Genomic DNA, 18,525 nt, shown 5'->3' on the forward strand with positions numbered 1-18,525 from the left:
GTGTTTATCTGATGTAATTGTAAATCAGTTTTTGTCCTACGCAAAAATGTGTTTTGCAGCTGCGGCGTTTATTGCAAAAAACAATTAAACAAACACAATAATACAGCACTCATGTTAGAAACTGAAATAACTATAAAAATACCACCTACATCCGACAACAGCAATGTGCATGTATTAATCTCTTGACTGTATAAGTGAATTTTTGGCACTGGCACTCAAACCAACGCTATTTACCAATTCAACTGGTTTCTGCTTACAGCAATATTTATTTCCGACAGCACCTGAAGGCAATATGGAGATGCTATATTCAGAGTCGCCCTTTTAGAGCCACAATCCAGTATTTTACCATGATTCAACTTATTGAAAAATAAATCTCTTCCCTAAATGTATTTTTGAATCATCCTTCAATTTGTCAAACTGTCCATCAGCTACTTGAATTAAATTGAGCCTAAGTAAGAAGGTAAACTTTATTAAGAAGAACCCAAAAGACCCAAAGAAAAAAAATGTATTTGAAAATGCTCAAATGTTCCAAAGACAGGAAAACCAGCATTGCCAAAAAGACAGACGGTGGGTACAAATTTACACTCATTATAAATGATTGCAAGACCAAAAACTAATTTTCAAAAAATATTATTTCAGAATGTGTGTGTGTAAATGTGATTCACCTAAATAGAACAGAATCTTCCCTCTATGACAACAGAGAGGAATAGTGTACCTGCTTGAATGACAAACCAGACACTCTGCACATGTTTGCAGGTTGCATTTCTGCAACGGGATGTCTTCAGGATAAGAATTACATCCATTAACGATGAGTGCTGGTAATTCCACACCATATGGAGTAAAAAGTTTGCTGGAGTGTATGTGCAGAGCAACACTCCTAGCACAGCCAGATGACATCCCAGAATTTATGTCTACATATGTGGACAAAATGGCTCATTTCAGGGATGAAGACTCAAGAGATATCAAGGAGGTTGCCTATCGGTATCAAGAGCAGTGGGGTAAGTCAGAGTGGTATTTTGACTCAGGCATCCATATGCAGATGAAGTGACTAAGACTAAATATACAGTACACCACAAATACAGATACAGTATAGTATGATATCATATGGTTAAGGATGTCTAGAGCCAACCCCCCAATCAAGACATACACCAATTCATCTTTCCTTTATTTAAATTCATATGCATACAAACAATAGCCAGGAGTTTCAAGCTATTTCTTATTCAGGATGATCATTGTGAAACTTTTCTCAGTCTGTCCTTGTGGTCGTCTTAGTCAAGTGGTTTCGCGACAAGATGATAATAATGAGATCAAAGTATGCATGTCCATGTTTTGACCTCTGTTGACCTTTGCAGAGAATATGCTCTTGCAAGAAAAGAGCAAAAGAACCCCAAAAACTGCCCCATTAGAATCTCCTTCGCCTGTATCCAATATGTGCAGTACATCCTCTATGGCCTTTCCAATGTCAACCCCCCATGAGGCGCAAAGGAGGGCACAGAGAGTGTCCTCAGTCAGGATTCGCAGTCAACCGGAGAGTATAGAAACTGAAGAAACATCTGCCTCTAGTAAACCAAGACCAGTACCACCACCACCATGTGGAGAAAGAGTTGAGACATGTCGGGTATCACCAGTAAGAACTCCCTGTCAAAAGAAAACCAAACCATCTCTGCCGTCTGCATGGCCAGTGCTGCCACCCATCCCACAGAGAAATCCTCCACAAGTTTCAAAGCAGGCGCAGGGACTGAAATCAACCAAGGGACAAGGCAGTGGTGTATATACTTGCTATCTGATGGATTGTCCTTATCATAATAAACCCAAAGAAGGGTCTGCAGTTCACAGAGTTTTGGAGCCAGTCAGAACCAGCACAAGGCCAACACTGAAAAGAGATGTGAAGCTGCACAAGTCAGAGGCAGGGCCTAGATCATCTGAAATACGCGTTCCATACAGACCGAAAGGAGGACCTATTGTAGATCCAGAACTAGTGCCAAAGAGAACCAGGGTAGGGCCTTTGACAAACAGGACAACTGGCGCAGAGAGCACCTTGCTATGTGGCAGACAGAGCACCGCCCACAGCAGACGAGGAGCAGCGCCAGGGGGCACAAACAGCACAAATCTGTCACATGTGTCTTTTGAGTCTTCTACGCAGACTTACCCTCAATTTCCACATACAGTCCATATCATTAGATACAGGGGTATGCATGTACAGTGCAGTGACCTTCAACCACACTCTGCCAGGCTGCGTAACATCGCCTCACAACCTAATCTGGAGGCCCAGCATCAGCAGGTGGCAAAGAGCAGCACTCCTAGTGATCCCACAACTAGAGTCTCTTCTGCCAAGAGCAAACCCTTGAATTCCTATTTGTCCTATTGGAACTGATTTTAGGAATTCCCTTTGAAAAATTCAGGCCCTGATATGACTTTTTACTATTACATCAATAAAATGCTTCAAATGATGATTTCTTCTGGAATGACTTGAGCACTAAAGATAACACTGCTGTAAACATTAAAAACAGATGAATGCATTTGATGTTTGATAGCACTTCTGAGGGGATGGTTGTGAAAACCAAGGCCAATCTGAATACAAGTGAGGCTTATATTAATGTCTCAGTTGCTTTAGTGCTATCCTCAAAAAGCTTATATGACTCCTTTTTTAAAATCCCCAATTGTTTATTTGATCTATTTTTTAAATTTTGAGTATAAATTGATACATTAAACTAATTCAAGTGGTAATGTTCTTCTTCTCATTTTAGCACGAAGACATTTCTACAAAACGTCCTCATTTCCACTCATTTGTTATATTGAGACATTTGTTTTTATTGTAAAATGCCATAATATATATATATATATATATACATTATATTTTTATTTGTTTTATTGTTTTTGTAAGGTGCTCACTGTGAACAGGAGACTTAGTGGACTGGTGCAGACTGTCACTGAGAAATCAGTGAATCTTGTGTTGAACCTGGTCTGTGAAACTCTCAGATTTGAACTTGTAAAACATCATTTTATTTCAATGATATTGTTGGACTAATATTCATACAATGAAACCACAATAATGGAAAGGATGAGCCTAATGTAAAAATAACCTGGATGATGTAAATGAGTACAGCAAACATACACAAGCAAAACATCCTTAATCATAACTTATCTACTCACTAATTTGGGTCATGACTTTAATTTGAACACTGATGCAAGTGATTTTCATATGAACCACCACAGTTTTCACTGTACTTCATATATTTGGGAATTCATTAGTGTAACCTAAACAGTGGACTTTCAGTCTAAGTTGATTTTGCTTTTGTTTATTATCATTATCATTATTATTATTTAATTTTTATAGGAAGAAACCAAAGGACCCAGAGAAAACCCTGACAGCTGTAGTCTTGCCTCAGATCTAGGTAACCTCCTGCGATCGTAGCTTAGCAACTATTGCCAGTTGCTAGTTGCTTAGTTGCTTAGCAACCACTGCAGTTGTCATGTCAGCCCATATGCATCAGGATAAATTGGGCCTGTATCCATTGCGTTTTTTTCTGACAGAAAGCGTGCTGCACGTGGGTTTTGTTTCCATGACAACACCATATTGACAAATGATACTGTTGCGTTATAGATCAGCATTGCCCTTTTATGTTTTATTACTGCTTGTTCAACATAGTTTGTTCACAGTGAGCACCTCCTGCTCACCTGATGGAGGTCTTTCAGCACAGGCTTATTCATAATATTAATTGTTGGGGCTTTTTAAATTAGTGAAATATTTAAAATATATGTTACAGTAGTAATATTTCAGTTTTCCTGCAAAAACTGAACTGAATTCATTATGATCCATTTAATCAGTGGCCATTTTGTTCCCCTTCCAGCAGATTGTTGGAGCTCAGCTTAGGTGGAGGAGTATAAGGATTTTCAGCTAAGTAACATTTTTTCTACACATGGAGGGTGATGAATCAAAAAGAGAGAGTGAACTTGTGCTTATCTAGTGTCAAGTATTTATAAATATGACCACAGTGACACCAAAATTTCAACTGAAAACTTTAGACTGAGTGGAATATTTACAGCTCTGACAGCAAAAGGTCTGAGAAAAATTTCAAAGCACAGATTTAGATTTTAACACTTTTATTGAATCGGGTCATTTAGAGCGCCCAGTTGATGCAGGGTTTTGAGTGAAAATACAATGATAACAGCACCCTCTTTGCTACTGGGACCAGAGCCTGCAGGTAATGAGGCACCTTTAGCCAGAGGAGGGAGCTGTGGCCCACATTACAGTTCTGTCACATAACAGTCTCCACAGCTTTTTATTACTTGGTGAATGTGGTGTAATTTTCTTTTTAAAGCAAGAGAGAGAGAGAGAGAGAGAGAGAGAGAGAGAGAGAAAGATGAGCAAAACATCCTGATCTCATCAGTGTGTGTTCATCTGATTAAAGGCTACAGACATTGCAACATTAATTAAACACTGATAACTACATTAACAATTTCATGGCACATTTATCTGCACATAAACAACAGACAAATAACTTTGTAGCATTTTTAAATCAACTATTAATTAATTGTGCAAATTAACCATGATTTGTTTTATCAAGTGATTAGGTGCAAAGGGAAAAAATACAATAAGGACAATATATATACGATGACGGTGAATAGTAGTCCTCTGGCTCTATTGCCACAATGATATGGACATAAGCCTACATAAAGAAAAACAACATTATTTATTGTTACATTTATATTAAAATGGGGTAAATATGTAAGAGTGTGTGCTGTAGACGTATATTTTCTCCTCTCAGGGAGGACAGGAAGCACACAGAGATTTACGTCGGCGGTATAAAAACATCTCCCAGCTGAGATTTGCATCTTTCCCTTTAAAGAAGCGCAGTGATGAGTCCCTGGGAAACAGAGGTTGTGTGCTCATCGGGAGATCCACTGACCGTGACTGTGTCACAGTGGGGCCATGTCCAGTCTCATCTGATGGAATAATGAAGATTCTGCTTTTACATTAATCGGATTTGCTGGCGATCGCAGAGAAGGACGTCTTTAATGTGGGCTGTAGCGGAGATTTTCTGGCTCATATGGAGCTCAAATCTGAAACTGCTCAATTTCAAGGACGCACTCTTGATCGTTTTCTTTTTTTCCACCGGCGAATGATTTGTGTTTTTTAAAAAAACGGAAACCATACAGTAGAGATCCCGTGTTGTGTCAGCCCGTCGGTGCAGTAAAAACACAGGCTGAGGCTGGAGAAAATACCATGACATATGCTGCGCTCAATTATTAGACGCGGGTTTGGGTTATTTGCGGCGCATGGCGTAGGTTTGCAGTGAGGATGTGATCGGGCAGAGATCTCTGGTTTCTCGCTCCGCTGCCTCCCAACAAGAGTCGCTCATGATGCCCAGGGCTTTGCGGAGACTGGTGCATTTGGTGCTGTTCTGCCCTCTGTCCAAAGGCCTGCAGGTAGGTATGGGCAGCGTGATGTCAGGCTGCTATTGTTGTCGCTGTGACAAGGTCTACAGGGTAAATGTACCTGCGTACATGTCAAACCACCAGGTCAATAAGCGCATCGATGGCGTCTAAGTCCAGTTCACATCATGCATCACAAAATGTCGTGAGTCTTAAATGAGAACAGTACACATGCACATATCAGCTATCTTAGTTGTAGCTTAGGGTCATATGACCAGCTGGTCATTTAGTTATTGTGTAGGCCTCAGAGATGGAATGAGAATCAGTGCATTATATACTTAAGCACAGTACTCAGGTATTGTGCTTAAGTATATGATTTGATGCACTTTTACTAGTCATTTTTCTTCCACCGCATTTCACAGCTATACTTTAACATTTTAACACGGTGCAGAAATGTAGTCATGCCATTGTCTAGAGTTAGGTGTCATTTATTTTTCTTAATTCAAGAGTAGCTGTCCTTTATTCTGTTTCCTTCAGGATTCTCATACTTATTACCAGGAAATTGGGAAACTGGGTAATAATCCAATAAAATATCACACAATATTAAGACAGTATGAAAGGGGACATTCTGCAAATGATTCCTCTTACTCTTGATACTAATGATCTTTTTTCTTGTTGGTACTTGTTTAACCTGTTTTACTTCACTGAAGTAAAATTCTAAGCACAGGACTTTTACTTGAGGGCAAATTTGTGCAGTGTAGGAGTGATATTTTTGACTTATTCCCCCACTACATTACATTTACTCCACAGAGGGAAATATTGTTTGCTACATTTCACTCAGCAACGGTTGTTAAACAGCTGTAGTTACTTGCTGTTTTTCAGAGGAACAACAAATAATATGCTAATGAAATACAGTTGATTCATAAGAACGAAACCAGTGGGTCCCAATCCTTATTTACTTGTGACCACTTAAGATAGTGTGATTGTCTATCTTTTATCCTGAGGTCAAGTGACCAGCTGTTCGTTCAGTCACTGTGCAGTTGTGTTACAGGCCTGATTTTATAATCGGCTGTCATTTCCTCTTGGCTTATTGTGTTTTCTCTTCTCCTGGCCAATCCATCTACCCGTCCCTCTATCCCAAACACCCACCCACCCACCAAAGAGTCGTCTGCCAGCCATCAAGGTGAAGTATCTTCTCCTGGCGTGGCTGGGCATCCTCATCACCAGCTGGGTCATCTACATGCAGTACGCCTCTTACTCTGAACTCTGCCGTGGGCATGTCTGCCACATGGTCATTGTAAGTATAGTCTCTCAATAACTCTGCATCAGCATAATGGTGACAAGACAGTAACCATATCAGGATGCCACAGAAAGAGCAGGAGTCAGAAATCCAGGTTACTGCATCATCCTGTCATCACATTTCCACGTACAACCACCTCTGACAGCCCCTGTACTACAATCTGATCATGCACAGCACCACTGATTAAATATGTTACTGAGTGAAATGGTTCATTAGTGGCAGCCAAATTCACTGTCATGACACAAGTATGGTGTTTGTAAAATGTGGATCAGATGCAACCATGAAAATATGGCAGGACAAGTGGGCAACTGGAGGACTGTCCTTTAGGAGGAGGAGGGACAGTTGGGGGCTGCTTGTGTCAGCCTCTTCCTTCATACATGGTCTTAGACGCTGCGTAAAGATACAGCCTATAGCTTAGATATTCTCCTGCTGTGCCCAGCTGTTTTGCAGAGCTTTCAGCTGCTGCAAACAGAGCAGGCACTGACATTTAATGAGACTCTGAGGAACAGGATGGTGATTAACAGGATAGCAAATCAGACAGTAATTAATGAACAATGAAAGATCAATGATGTAACCTCATTACAGCAAATAATTAGATGTGCACAACGGTGTATGTGCCTGTGTGCGCATGGATGTAAAGTTGTACATTTTTCTGCGCCTCAGTAAACAAGTGTAAACAAAGGTCAGTATGATAACAGGGAAATGTGTCATCCCACTTAGATTAGTCTTTGTGCTGATGACGTGGGATTTTTATCCTGTGCACTGAGGTTACTGATTTGCCTCTTGCTGCTTTGTATTTTGGTAACTTGTCACAAACGTGGCTGCTTTGAACTGGGAGTGGAGGTGCACAGTGGGGATGTGTCAGTACACTGCTGTTCATGTTTACCAGGATTTAAACGGGACAAGTCATGTTCTGTTTTTGTAGCTTTAAGTGGCAAAAGAAGCATGGACCGTGGATTAAAAGTCCATACTGCGTTTAGGTATAAAGCAAACCACATTGTCCACAATTTTGTTACTTTTGGACAGAGCAGCTGCTGTCACATGTTTCCAGTCTGTGCCAATGTAATTTAACTGGCTGCTGGGAGTTTTTTTCATAATACCAGACACTGAGAGTGTTATCAATCTTCTCATCTGGCCGTCAGCTGTATCTTTATGAGGTGTAACAACTGTCCTCTTCGTGTTACTGTGCGAAGACTGTGTTACGTTCATCTAAGGTAAAAAGGACTGTTAATACAGTTAATGAGCTTTCCAGGTCGTCAGTGAATGTATGATATGCCTAGAGGCTGTGAAGCCTGTCAGTCAGTGCAGCTACCTCTGACAGTGATTTGTGTAAGGTAGCACACCTGTGATCGGCAGAGAGCCAACGAGAACTGTTGTTACTGTTCCTGCTAGTTCGGAGAGTTCGTCTACAGCAGGAATCGAGTGAGATGTTAGCACAGAGATCACACTTTGTTGTTTTGGCATTGGCTATGGCCCACAGTAACCTGTGTTCAGTAGTCAAATAAAGGATTTTGAAACAATGCATTCTTGGTAGCTGCAGACTAATTTTTAATTGATATGAATTGAATACACTTCACTGACAGTTTAAGCTGCAGCCACACAGACTAGACAAGTTTATAATGGGAAAAAGTTGGAAGGAACTTGTATCTTTAATTTATTTGCTTCACGTTTTCTACAGTCACTGTGTGTTAAGGATGTCACATGACATTTGTGCCTCTACTTCTCCTTTCCTGCCACAGAGGAAATGATTTAATACACTGTTAAATAAAATTCTAAATTGGTTGTTATTACTATGTCTACTATGAGTTCATCACTATTTACTTATTAGATTTTTTTTCTTTGAAGCAATGACAAAGCAGTAATTATTCTATCACACAGTATTAAAAATCAGATTGCAGTGTTTTCAAATGATACTAATGCGTTGATACTTTTAAATGTAACAAGATGCACTGGGTCATTTGTGAATGCTGAGGTGCAAATACTCTGACAAGGTGAAATGCTACTAATAATAAGATATTAAACTCAAAAATATTGTCTACATCTAGCTTTGATGGAATATAATACTAATAGTAGGTAATTTGTGGACCAGTGTAGTGGCATGTACATATATGGTATAAATGCACAAAAACAAAGCCTTTCGTTTGATGGATTACTTTGTTTTTGATCATAAATAGTCAAAAAAGGAAGAGAGGTCTTGTAGGAACATTGATCCTGTTACACTGGACATACACTTCATCACCAGTGGAATCACCAGTAGATCATATGTTGAGCATTAGAAGGAAACCTGAGAGTGACAGCTAGTGGACAGATGTAGAATGGCAGATCTGAAATGAGATGTGTTGTAGAAATGAACAGCACCCAGACAAAAGAGAAGAAGTGAAGGCAGAAAAAGAGGATAGAGCACAGTGTCTCCATCTCATGGACTGTCAGAAAGCAGTCTCTGCAAAGGTTTGTGTAAAGGTTTACAGACCTTCAAGGTGGAAATAAACAGAAATCTTGAAATATTTGATGTAAATACAGAAGTCATGTTTGCAATAGGATGAAACACTTAAGGGATCTTACCGATTGTTTCCTCTGTATAATGCAGATACACATCCTGTTTTCTCTTGCAGTGTGATCACTATAGAAGGGGCATAATATCAGGCTCATCCTGCAAAGCATTGTGTGATCAGAGAACTCTAACCCTGCAGCACTGCATGTCCACTTCCTCTACACATCAGGTAAAATAAACACAGACTGAAACACAAACATTTAGTACATTTAAAATGTTGAATAAAATGTGTCAGATTTTATTCAAGCTTTTAAAATCTAAGCATGTATCCCTGAGGCTGTTGAATATTCAATATAACATCATCCCCACACACACATTAAAAAAATTATTAATGTCAGTGACATTACATTCTCATTTAATTAGTGAACATTTAGTGGCCCAAACTGAGGTGTTCGGCTTTTTCATGAAGAATATTAAAAAATATAACAACAAATGTTGACACACAGGAAAAATGTTTGGATTACATTTAGTAAGAGACATGACTGATGTCATGTTTTTTTACAAAAGATTATGTCCTCCACTAACCTTCACTGAATCTCACACATACAAGCACACAGACACACAGTGCTCTCTAACTGTTCCCACATTTTTGTAACTGCAGGTGTACAGTGGACTGTGGAAGGAGAGACCTGTTGTGATCAAGTGTGGTATTGAGGATCCAGTGAAGACTGATGGGGCTCCAGACTCTGTACTGCGACAGGAGATGAGTTTATTTGACAAACCCACTCGTGGAACCTCTATGGATGAATTTAAAGAGATGCTGCACAGTTTCCTCAAGGTTGTTTAGTTTCTCTGCAGTTACACATTCTCACCTTAGTAGTGTATTATATGGAACAACTGTTGCTGCAGAAAGCAGAACCTAATCTAATCTAATACTGTGTCTTGGAATTTGATTTGAATATTTCTGGAGCACAATGTGCATCAATGTGTTTAATTAATCTTGAAGGTAAATATCTATAGCCTTCTATGGTGTGCATGCAGACTGTTTAAATCAAATATTTTTAAGGCGACAAGAAAAAGAGAGTGAATTATTTGGAATTATCTACATTTATGTATAAATCTGCCCTAAATCTGGTCAGATCCACCAGCTGAAGCTCAGTAGACACCTGCCGTGATGCAGCAGGACAGTGAGCCTGAACACTGAAGTAAATCTACCACAGAATGACTTCAGACAGAAAAGATCAGCCTTTTGGAGTGGCACAGTCAGAGCCCAGACCTTAATCCAACAGAAATACTGTGGAATGACCTCCAGAGAGACGTTCACACCAGACATCCTGACAATATGGCAGAGCTGAAGCAGCTTTGTGAAGAGGAAATATCCAAAGTTCCTCCTGAATGTTGTGCAGGTTTAATTTACGGCTACCAGAAGCTCATGTTTGAAGTTATTGCTGCCAAAGAAGGTTCAATCAGTTTTTTTAATCCAAAGGTTCACTTTTTTCTACCATCAGTGTGAATGACTAATGGGTGTGTTCAGTTTACAAGAGAGATTATACTTGTTTGGTATTAGCTTAAGCACACTGTGTGTCTTTATATTTGTGACTTAGATGAAGTTTAGATCACATTTTATAACCAATAAATGCAGAGAAACCATTCTGAAAGGTTACTTTCATACTTTATCTTTCTGCTGTATATCAATATATAATTCATTTTATATATTCCACATTTACCACACATATAACCAGTACCAACCTTGCTCTTGCAGGCTAACCTTGGTGAGCAGCCATCTTTGAGTGCCTTGGTGGACAGGGTGATTACTCTGGCTGATGTTAACCAGGACGGCAAAGTGTCTCTTGCAGAGGCCAAATCAATCTGGGCTCTTCTCCAGATCAGCGAGTTCCTCCTGATGGTGGCGCTGCAGGAGAGGGAGCACACCCCCAAGCTGCTAGGCTTCTGTGGGGACTTGTACGTGACAGAACGTGTGGGCCACAGCTCCCTCTACAGGCTAGAGGTGCCTCATTATCTGAAGGCTCTGGTCCCAGAGGCCTTGAGCTCCAGCCTGAACCACTGGCTCGCACCAGCCTGGCCTCGCAGAGCTCGCATCACCATCGGCCTGCTGGAGTTTGTGGAGGAGGTCTTCCACGGGTCCTACGGGAGTTTCTTAATATGTGATGCCAGTCCTCACCATGTGGGTTACAATTCAAAATATGATTGCAAGATGGCCAACCTGCGCAGCGTGGCATCTGAGGCAGTCGTGCGAGGATTTTTGAGGGGACGGCGATGTGAGACTAATGCAGACTGTACTTATGGCCGGGACTGCACGGCCACCTGCGATCGACTGGTGAAGCAGTGCAATACTGAGGTTGTACAGCCAAATTTAGCAAAAGTGTGTGTGCTGTTGCAGGATTTTCTGCTTTTTGGAGCACCTTCAGACCTCCGTGGGGATCTGGAAAAACAGCTACGCACCTGTGTGACCCTCAGTGGTCTGGCAAGCCAGATGGAGGTACATCACTCACTAGTCCTTAACAACCTGAAGACATTACTGTGGAAGAAAATCTCTAACACTCAGTACTCTTGAAAACAGGCTGAGATTATCCAGCCTGTACTTCTACATAATAAGTGAATTATTAAATGAACATGAGTAGTTTTTCTGACCATACAAATCTTTTAGAGGCTGGTGGTTATTAATGTGTTTTCACTCTGCATTGACTCTGATTAACAGTAAGCTGTGAACTAATGAATATACAATATGAAACAGCAGGTGAAGCTGGATCATTCTCTTCAAGCCCCATAATGCTTTTGTTTTCCGGTGCATTATTTTGAGAAGCACATTCATCTGTTTAGACATCTCAGGGCACTGCCTATAATTTAAATTCTGTAAATAAATGACAGTTTTTAAAATAAAGCACCCAACATACTTGATAATTTTGGGTTTCACATAATACTCTTTTGTCTGTCCCTATAGAGACAGATTGTCAGCTTGTGACAGGGTGTGATAGTTTTAGTACAACTGTAAATATTAGTGGAACATTGTTGTTTCCTGTGTATAAATGAATCTGCACCTGAAGCAGTGGTGAGACACAGCAATGGGCTGAATAATGCATATACAGTAGCACTGAAATGTCCCTCCTAGTACTGATCTGATATTGACATAAATCAAACTGAACATCTGGAGATGTAAAGGACAATCAGACATGATTCAACTGAATGAACTTTTCATCTATGAATAAACAAGTATTTTCAAGACGTCGTGATTGAAATTACATTTATCCAAACTGGGCAGCTGCAGTCAGTGCAGAGGGAGTCAAAGGTCAAAAGAATTCAGTTAGATGTTCTCAGAGAATAACCCTAATAACTGCCAGCTTTTACTGACCTTATAAAATACACTGCGAGGCTATACATTTACTTTTCTTTGTGTTTGAGCTACAAAATATGAGATAGATACCAACGTTTTCTTGATCATTTATTTTGAAACATGATTTCAGAAAAAAGCAGAAAAAAGGCTTGTTACCGTGAAGACCTTTGTCCAGACAGTGTTTTTCATGTTTCAAGAGAGAGTTTACGGCCGCCTGGAGAAAAAGCGCCGCATCCCCCATCCGACTTTGTTTTTTAATAGTCTCTGACCGCTTCTTTCTGAAAATCTCTGCTCTTTTCAGAGAGGCGCCTGTGTCGCTACTATAGCCTCCTTTCAGGCAACCAAACAGATAAATAAAACAGAACTCGATCTAACAGTCGCTCTTGGACTGTGTTGTTGCCGAGTCATTCACCCGCTGAGCGGCGAGAGAAGTTTGTATGAGGGCAAGCGTCCTCCGACTGGTGCTCAATGTGAAAAAAAGAAACAGAAAACATATTGGTCGATGTTGGTCTGTTATAGAACAGTGAATTTGTCAATATAATGTCAAAAACAAAACCCACGCAGCGAATTTTCTGCCATTAAACAGCGCTATGGACGCAGAGCCGTTCGTGCGCTTAAATGACAATAGCAACGGTTGCTAAGCAGCGGTCGTTAGTTACCTTTGTATCTTTGATGTTCTTATGACGTAATTAACGACGTATTACAATAGTTTGTAAGCCCAGCTCTCAGAGACATCCAATCTATTTCTGAAAGTACAAACCGACAGACCCGTACGTGAGCCTTCGCCAAGGAATACAGAAAATTCACAAACTACCGTCAAGAATAGAAAAGAATCATCACAGAGAATGGAGATACCACAGGTTCAAATAGACACTATTCGTGCCCTGGTTGAGACCTTCTTTTCGAGGACGACCACAGAGCAGTGGAGACTGCTGAGAGAGGGAACTCCTGATGATGCCACAAAAGTAATGTTGGCAGACCTGCTTGTGGAGATCATTTCATCCACTGCAGAAGTTGTATTAAAGGCTGTGATCAGCCAAAATGTAAGTGTGAGTGAGGAAGTTGTTCAGGACAGTCTGGGCGACACAGTCTCTCAGAGCTTCGCTGAAGTTCTGGAGGTCGAGGACCAAGTCCAGTGTGTCAGTTCAGAGAAACTGACAAGCTTGATGGCAAAAGAGATTGCACAAAGTGTGAACTCTGCTCTCGCCTCAATTGTGCGCTCTGAGGAGCCTGTCCTGAGCCATGTCACTCCCCCCCGTAGACTTAATACCATGGTTGGCCTTGCCAGCAAAATGCTGAAGGCATTCGCAGGCCAGGTTAAAATCTTCTGCAAACCAAAACCACGCAGAAAGAGAGGAAGCCTGACCAGCTCCATTAAGACCCAGGACGATGAGGACCAACTCAAGCGGGAAATGGAGTCAGACACTGATGACGATCAGTCACCAGTCAGATCTGTCAAACCAAAAACCCCAGAGAAGGTCCCATCACAGGCCAGCATCGTGAGTGACACAAAAAAAGCTGTCCAGGAAGTAATCAGCAAGGAGGTAAATGCAATCATTGAACCTCTTTTGGACAATATCTCAGACTCTCAATATGAGCTGCTGCAGTCAGAATCTTCACTGGAGATAAAAATTGTAGCAGATGACATTGCTGAGTCAATTGTGGAAGAAATTAAGAGTTTGCACGAGTCAGTATCTGCAGGTCCAAGCCCAAAATCCCAACAGAAGACATCTTATTTGAGCACAATAGCCAATAAGATCAATCACTTTTTGACAAAGGGTTTTGCCAAAGCAGCAATCCAGCGCATTGTGGCAAAACTGAAGAGTAAATTCCACAAAGACGCCAAAGTTGAAAGCAGGGAGTCAGTCCAGTCTTTAATGGCTGATGTTGACACTCTGCTTCTGACAGAGGACGGCAAAAAAAGAAAAGGTGGAAATGAGGTTTGTGTGTTCAGGAGATTCAAGGAGATTACAACTCCTCAAGTTCTAACATTCACACAAGAACTTATTGATCTCCTCCACCGTCACATGGCCGAAGGGAGGATGGCCATTATCCCACAAACCGAAAAGAAAGGAAAGAAAGGAAAGAAGACAACTTGCCGGACAGTGGCTATTCTTGAGTCAGATGAAGACATGTATGCTGACATAAGGAACCAAGTCCAGTGTTTCCTGGCATTGATGAGCTGGTGGGTGAACACTCAGGTTGGCCACCACAGTGACAGAGTGACACTGGCTTTAATGGACACTGAGTCGCTCGCAAAATCACAGCTCAGAAAGATCTTCAAAGTGAGGGAGACAGCACCTTTGCCAGTGTATGTCTCAGTAGGCATACAGACATCTGCTGAATCTGTGCAGTGTACATCAGCACAGGACGCAAAAAGGAAGTGGTCTGTCAAATTGCTTGTAGAGAAACTTGTCTCACGTACATTCGAAAAAGCAAAAGTGAAACAGTCCCTTTCAAAGCCAGACGCCATCATTCAACATTTATTTGAAAAAACATGGGACGAAGTTGAAAACATGAATTTTGAAATTAGCCCAAAATCCTTCAAAAACATCGACAAGGCCATTTTCAAGGACCTGTGTAAGTGGTACGGCTGTGCAGAGAACTTGTTGGTTTCCTTGAAGTTAGAGGAACCAGAACTTGAAAAATACATTGTTCTCTCTATAAAAAGTCACCTGACACCACCAAGACGTAACGCCATCTCCAGATTCTTCAGAGCCATTACCTGTAGGAGATAAGGATGGCGTAATTAAGATAACATCAAATAATATGGAGCTCCAGTCTTGCCTCACATCTATGTTACCTCCTTGTTTCACTGGTTTCTGTCCTTGACGGGATGGAGGCCTGAGGAGCGGGAGGTTTACTAGATGTGGGGTGGGACTACAGCTCTCAGGGTTTTTCCAGGTCCTCCGGTTTCTCCCACTAAAAAAAAAAAACAAAAAACAAAAAATCAAAAAAACAAAAGATCTGTGGCTGGACTACAGCTCCCAGGGTTTTTCCGGGTCCTCCGGTTTCTCCCACTTAAAAAAAAAACAAAAATCAAAAAAACAAAAGATCTGTGGCTGGACTACAGCTCTAAGGGTTTTCTCCGGGTCCTCCGGTTTCTCCCACTAAAAAAAAAAACAAAACAAAACAAAACAACAAAAAAAAAAATAAATAAAAAAAAAATCAACTAAAATTGAAATTTTGCTGTATTGGTTAAACTCATGAATTCCCAAATGTGTATAAATTACAAAACTACAAAACTGTTTCTTCATATGAAAATCACTTGCATCAGTGTTCAAATTAAAGCAATGACCCAAATTAGTGAGTAGATAAGTTATGATCATTTGTATCATCCAGGTTATTTTTACATAGGGCTCATTCTCTCCATTATTGTAGTTTCATTGTATGAATATTAGTCCAACAATATCACTGAAATAAAATGATGTTTTACAAGTTCAAATCTGAGAGTTTCACAGACCAGGTTCAACACAAGATTCACTGATTTCTTTTCAAACAAACAAAAATATTAAAGTTTTTCTAGCATTTTAAGATAAGAACAAATCCAATAGAAAAAATGAGTGGAAATGAGGATGTTGTGTAGAAATGCCTTTGCACTAAAATTTGAGGAAGAACATGTTAGTCACTAAGTTCATCTGTTAGAGATTCTTATGGTATCATGACCAAAGACCTATTCCTCCTCTTGAGATCCAAAGAGGTAAAATAAATAATCCACAAGAAAAACTGAAGAAAAGTCCAGAAAATGAATACAGATTTGTGCAGTAGAACTTTGTTTCTGTCTCCTTTCCTCTCCCATGAATAATCTCACAGCCTCTCAGAGTTCTGCTCTGTATTTTGTGAGGAGGGGGTGAAGTACCTTCTGCTGGTGTGGCTGGGCATCCTCATCACCAGCTGGGTCATCGGAAACCATGATACAAATGTTCACAATCTCAAATCACAGTATCAGGAGACAGAGCCTTGATACCCTCCACCACAACCTGCCACCACCTCAAGCTGCAGCCTGAAGTGAAGAAACTCCTTTTTAAATTTCACCATTAACTACAACAGCTGTATATAAGCTGTATATTTTATTGTATCCCAACTGCATGTGTCATGTGACTGTTTTGGTCTAATCACGATCAAGCCATCACACCTGCAGTAAAAGTAAAGCTTGTTTGACCAGCTAAAGCAGGAATAATTACCATTTATGGCCACTTGGGGGCAGTAGGACAGCTGTCTATATACATAATGTCACTGTTACAGTGAACCTGTTGGCCAATAGTTGCCTGTTTATGTATCTAGCAAAAATGGAGCAATATTAGCGTTTTTCAGGTTGTGTTTGTGTCCACCTGATGAAGATAAGTGAAATATTTATTCTCCTTTCACTTCTGTTTTGGTCTGCATTAAATCTGATTTTTTTCTCTAAATAAATAAAAATCAAGAATAAAATGTAAATAAAATGTCACAGATGTTTATACTGATGTCTTGAGACATGCCTTGATACTTTTTGGGCCTGTCTGAAGTATTTCTTTCATGGTCTTCAGTTGTAAAATACTCACTTTCAAATGCGTCTTCAAGGCATATATGTCTGCAGATAGCTTCACCTGTGACTGAGGCAGGATGATGTTTAGGCACCTTGGGCACTACATCTGTGAAGACAAGTTTGTTTTTTTAATTATGTCAGTTTCCTGTTTCATCGATCATCAAATCAGTTACCAGCTTTCAGTAAAGAGATCTGTTAGTAATGTAGGTATAGTACGTATTAAATGCAGATGATAATATTGACCTTTTATCATCTTCCACCTTATGACACACAGTATCATACTGCAGCGTCTGATGAAGCAGGCTTGATGAGAGCAAAAGCATCAACTGTCATCTTCCCAAGCAACTCTGCTGCTGCCCCACGTTTATCTGATCCTTCAAATGTCAACTCTGGGTTTCTGTATGATGAAGACCTTTATTAGTAGGACACAATAAAAAAAAGTTTAAGTACTTAACACCTTTACAATTTCTGGTCAAAAACAGTTTTTTTGTCCTTACAGTTATGTGACTCTGAAAGTCTCTTATTAACTTCAAATATATATATCTACTGCACATTCCCTTTTTCACAATAACCAACTATTGGACAAATTACATCATGTGTCTCTATCAGAAGGCCTCCTTTATGTGTGAAGTATTTGAAAAGCAATTCAATGTGAGCTAGTTGAGGAGCTGGTGTCAAAAAAACACTCAGTGTTAGTGGTTCGACTACACAGAGTCAGATATTTCTCAAAGCAAACTTATCTGTAAAGTTTTGTCAGACAACAGTCGATGCTTAATATGACAAATCTATTCAACCACCTTAAAAGCAGGCACCTAAAGGAACATGCTGAGAACGTTACATTCAGCTCAGTACAAACCCACTCATTGCCTGTTATGAGGTGCTGAAACATAAACAGTTATCATTGACCAATGGATTAGCGCAGTCAAAAAACACACTATGAATGTTAAATATCAAAAATAAAGTTTAACTCCAGTTTTAATGACTAATTCGAAAACAGTGTCTTTAATGCAATATTGTGTTTTACATCAAAAAGTCCCTAGGCTGGTTCGAGTGTGGATATTCTCAACAGTACATTTCAAAATGGGAAATAGACCAAGCCTCATTCAGTAAGGTTGATGTTTGTGTTACAGATCAACAATATGAATTACAACTGACTAATCAGTTCATAGGAAAACATCAGCATGGTGGTAAATTGAGTCTAAGTATCTGGCCCGGTTCCATACCCAAAGTCCACTGAACAGTAGAAATTGAGCTATCGTGAGCCAGTTATTTTGTGCCCACTTACTGCACAACAGAGACACTGCAGTCAGAGTTGTGTCTCAAGGGGCAATATAAACCTTGATGTGGCTACAGAGTAAGTTTTCAGCAAGACCTGGTACCATTCACTGTCATCTCAGTAAGTGGGATGAGCTGTCCTCATGGGGGCAGAGCCATGCATCTTCTTAGGTTGCATGTACCTGCACGAACAAAAGGAATACATC

General features: G+C 40.2%; 2 protein-coding genes across 2 annotated transcripts; both read left to right on the plus strand.

The window, feature by feature from the left end:
• The first annotated feature begins 644 nt into the window (after positions 1-644).
• On the plus strand, positions 645-2,476 carry LOC108881683 (uncharacterized). Its single transcript, XM_018674156.2, has 2 exons — positions 645-998; positions 1,353-2,476. Exons 1-2 carry the CDS (start codon positions 809-811, stop codon positions 2,372-2,374), a joined length of 1,212 nt encoding a protein of 403 aa, XP_018529672.1. The 5' UTR covers positions 645-808; the 3' UTR covers positions 2,375-2,476.
• A 1,674-nt stretch (positions 2,477-4,150) lies between these two features.
• On the plus strand, positions 4,151-12,410 carry dipk1b (divergent protein kinase domain 1B). The gene is made up of 5 exons (XM_018693377.2): positions 4,151-5,430; positions 6,539-6,673; positions 9,289-9,396; positions 9,829-10,005; positions 10,930-12,410. The coding sequence occupies exons 1-5, from the start codon at positions 5,362-5,364 to the stop codon at positions 11,740-11,742; spliced, it is 1,302 nt and encodes a 433-aa protein (XP_018548893.1). The 5' UTR covers positions 4,151-5,361; the 3' UTR covers positions 11,743-12,410.
• Positions 12,411-18,525: the final 6,115 nt, after the last annotated feature.

The sequence above is a fragment of the Lates calcarifer genome, linkage group LG9, assembly GCF_001640805.2.
Source record: "Lates calcarifer isolate ASB-BC8 linkage group LG9, TLL_Latcal_v3, whole genome shotgun sequence".
Taxonomy (NCBI): Eukaryota; Metazoa; Chordata; class Actinopteri; family Centropomidae; genus Lates; species Lates calcarifer.

Bases quoted from the DNA above. Each gene is read 5' to 3' on its own strand.
- dipk1b (XM_018693377.2), top strand. From the start codon at position 5,362: ATGATGCCCAGGGCTTTGCGGAGACTGGTGCATTTGGTGCTGTTCTGC. The intron at 5,431-6,538 runs GTAGGTATGGGC...CACCCACCAAAG, and splicing joins CTCTGTCCAAAGGCCTGCAG to AGTCGTCTGCCAGCCATCAA. The intron at 6,674-9,288 runs GTAAGTATAGTC...TTTCTCTTGCAG, and splicing joins ATGTCTGCCACATGGTCATT to TGTGATCACTATAGAAGGGG.
- LOC108881683 (XM_018674156.2), top strand. From the start codon at position 809: ATGAGTGCTGGTAATTCCACACCATATGGAGTAAAAAGTTTGCTGGAG. The intron at 999-1,352 runs GTAAGTCAGAGT...TGACCTTTGCAG, and splicing joins TCGGTATCAAGAGCAGTGGG to AGAATATGCTCTTGCAAGAA.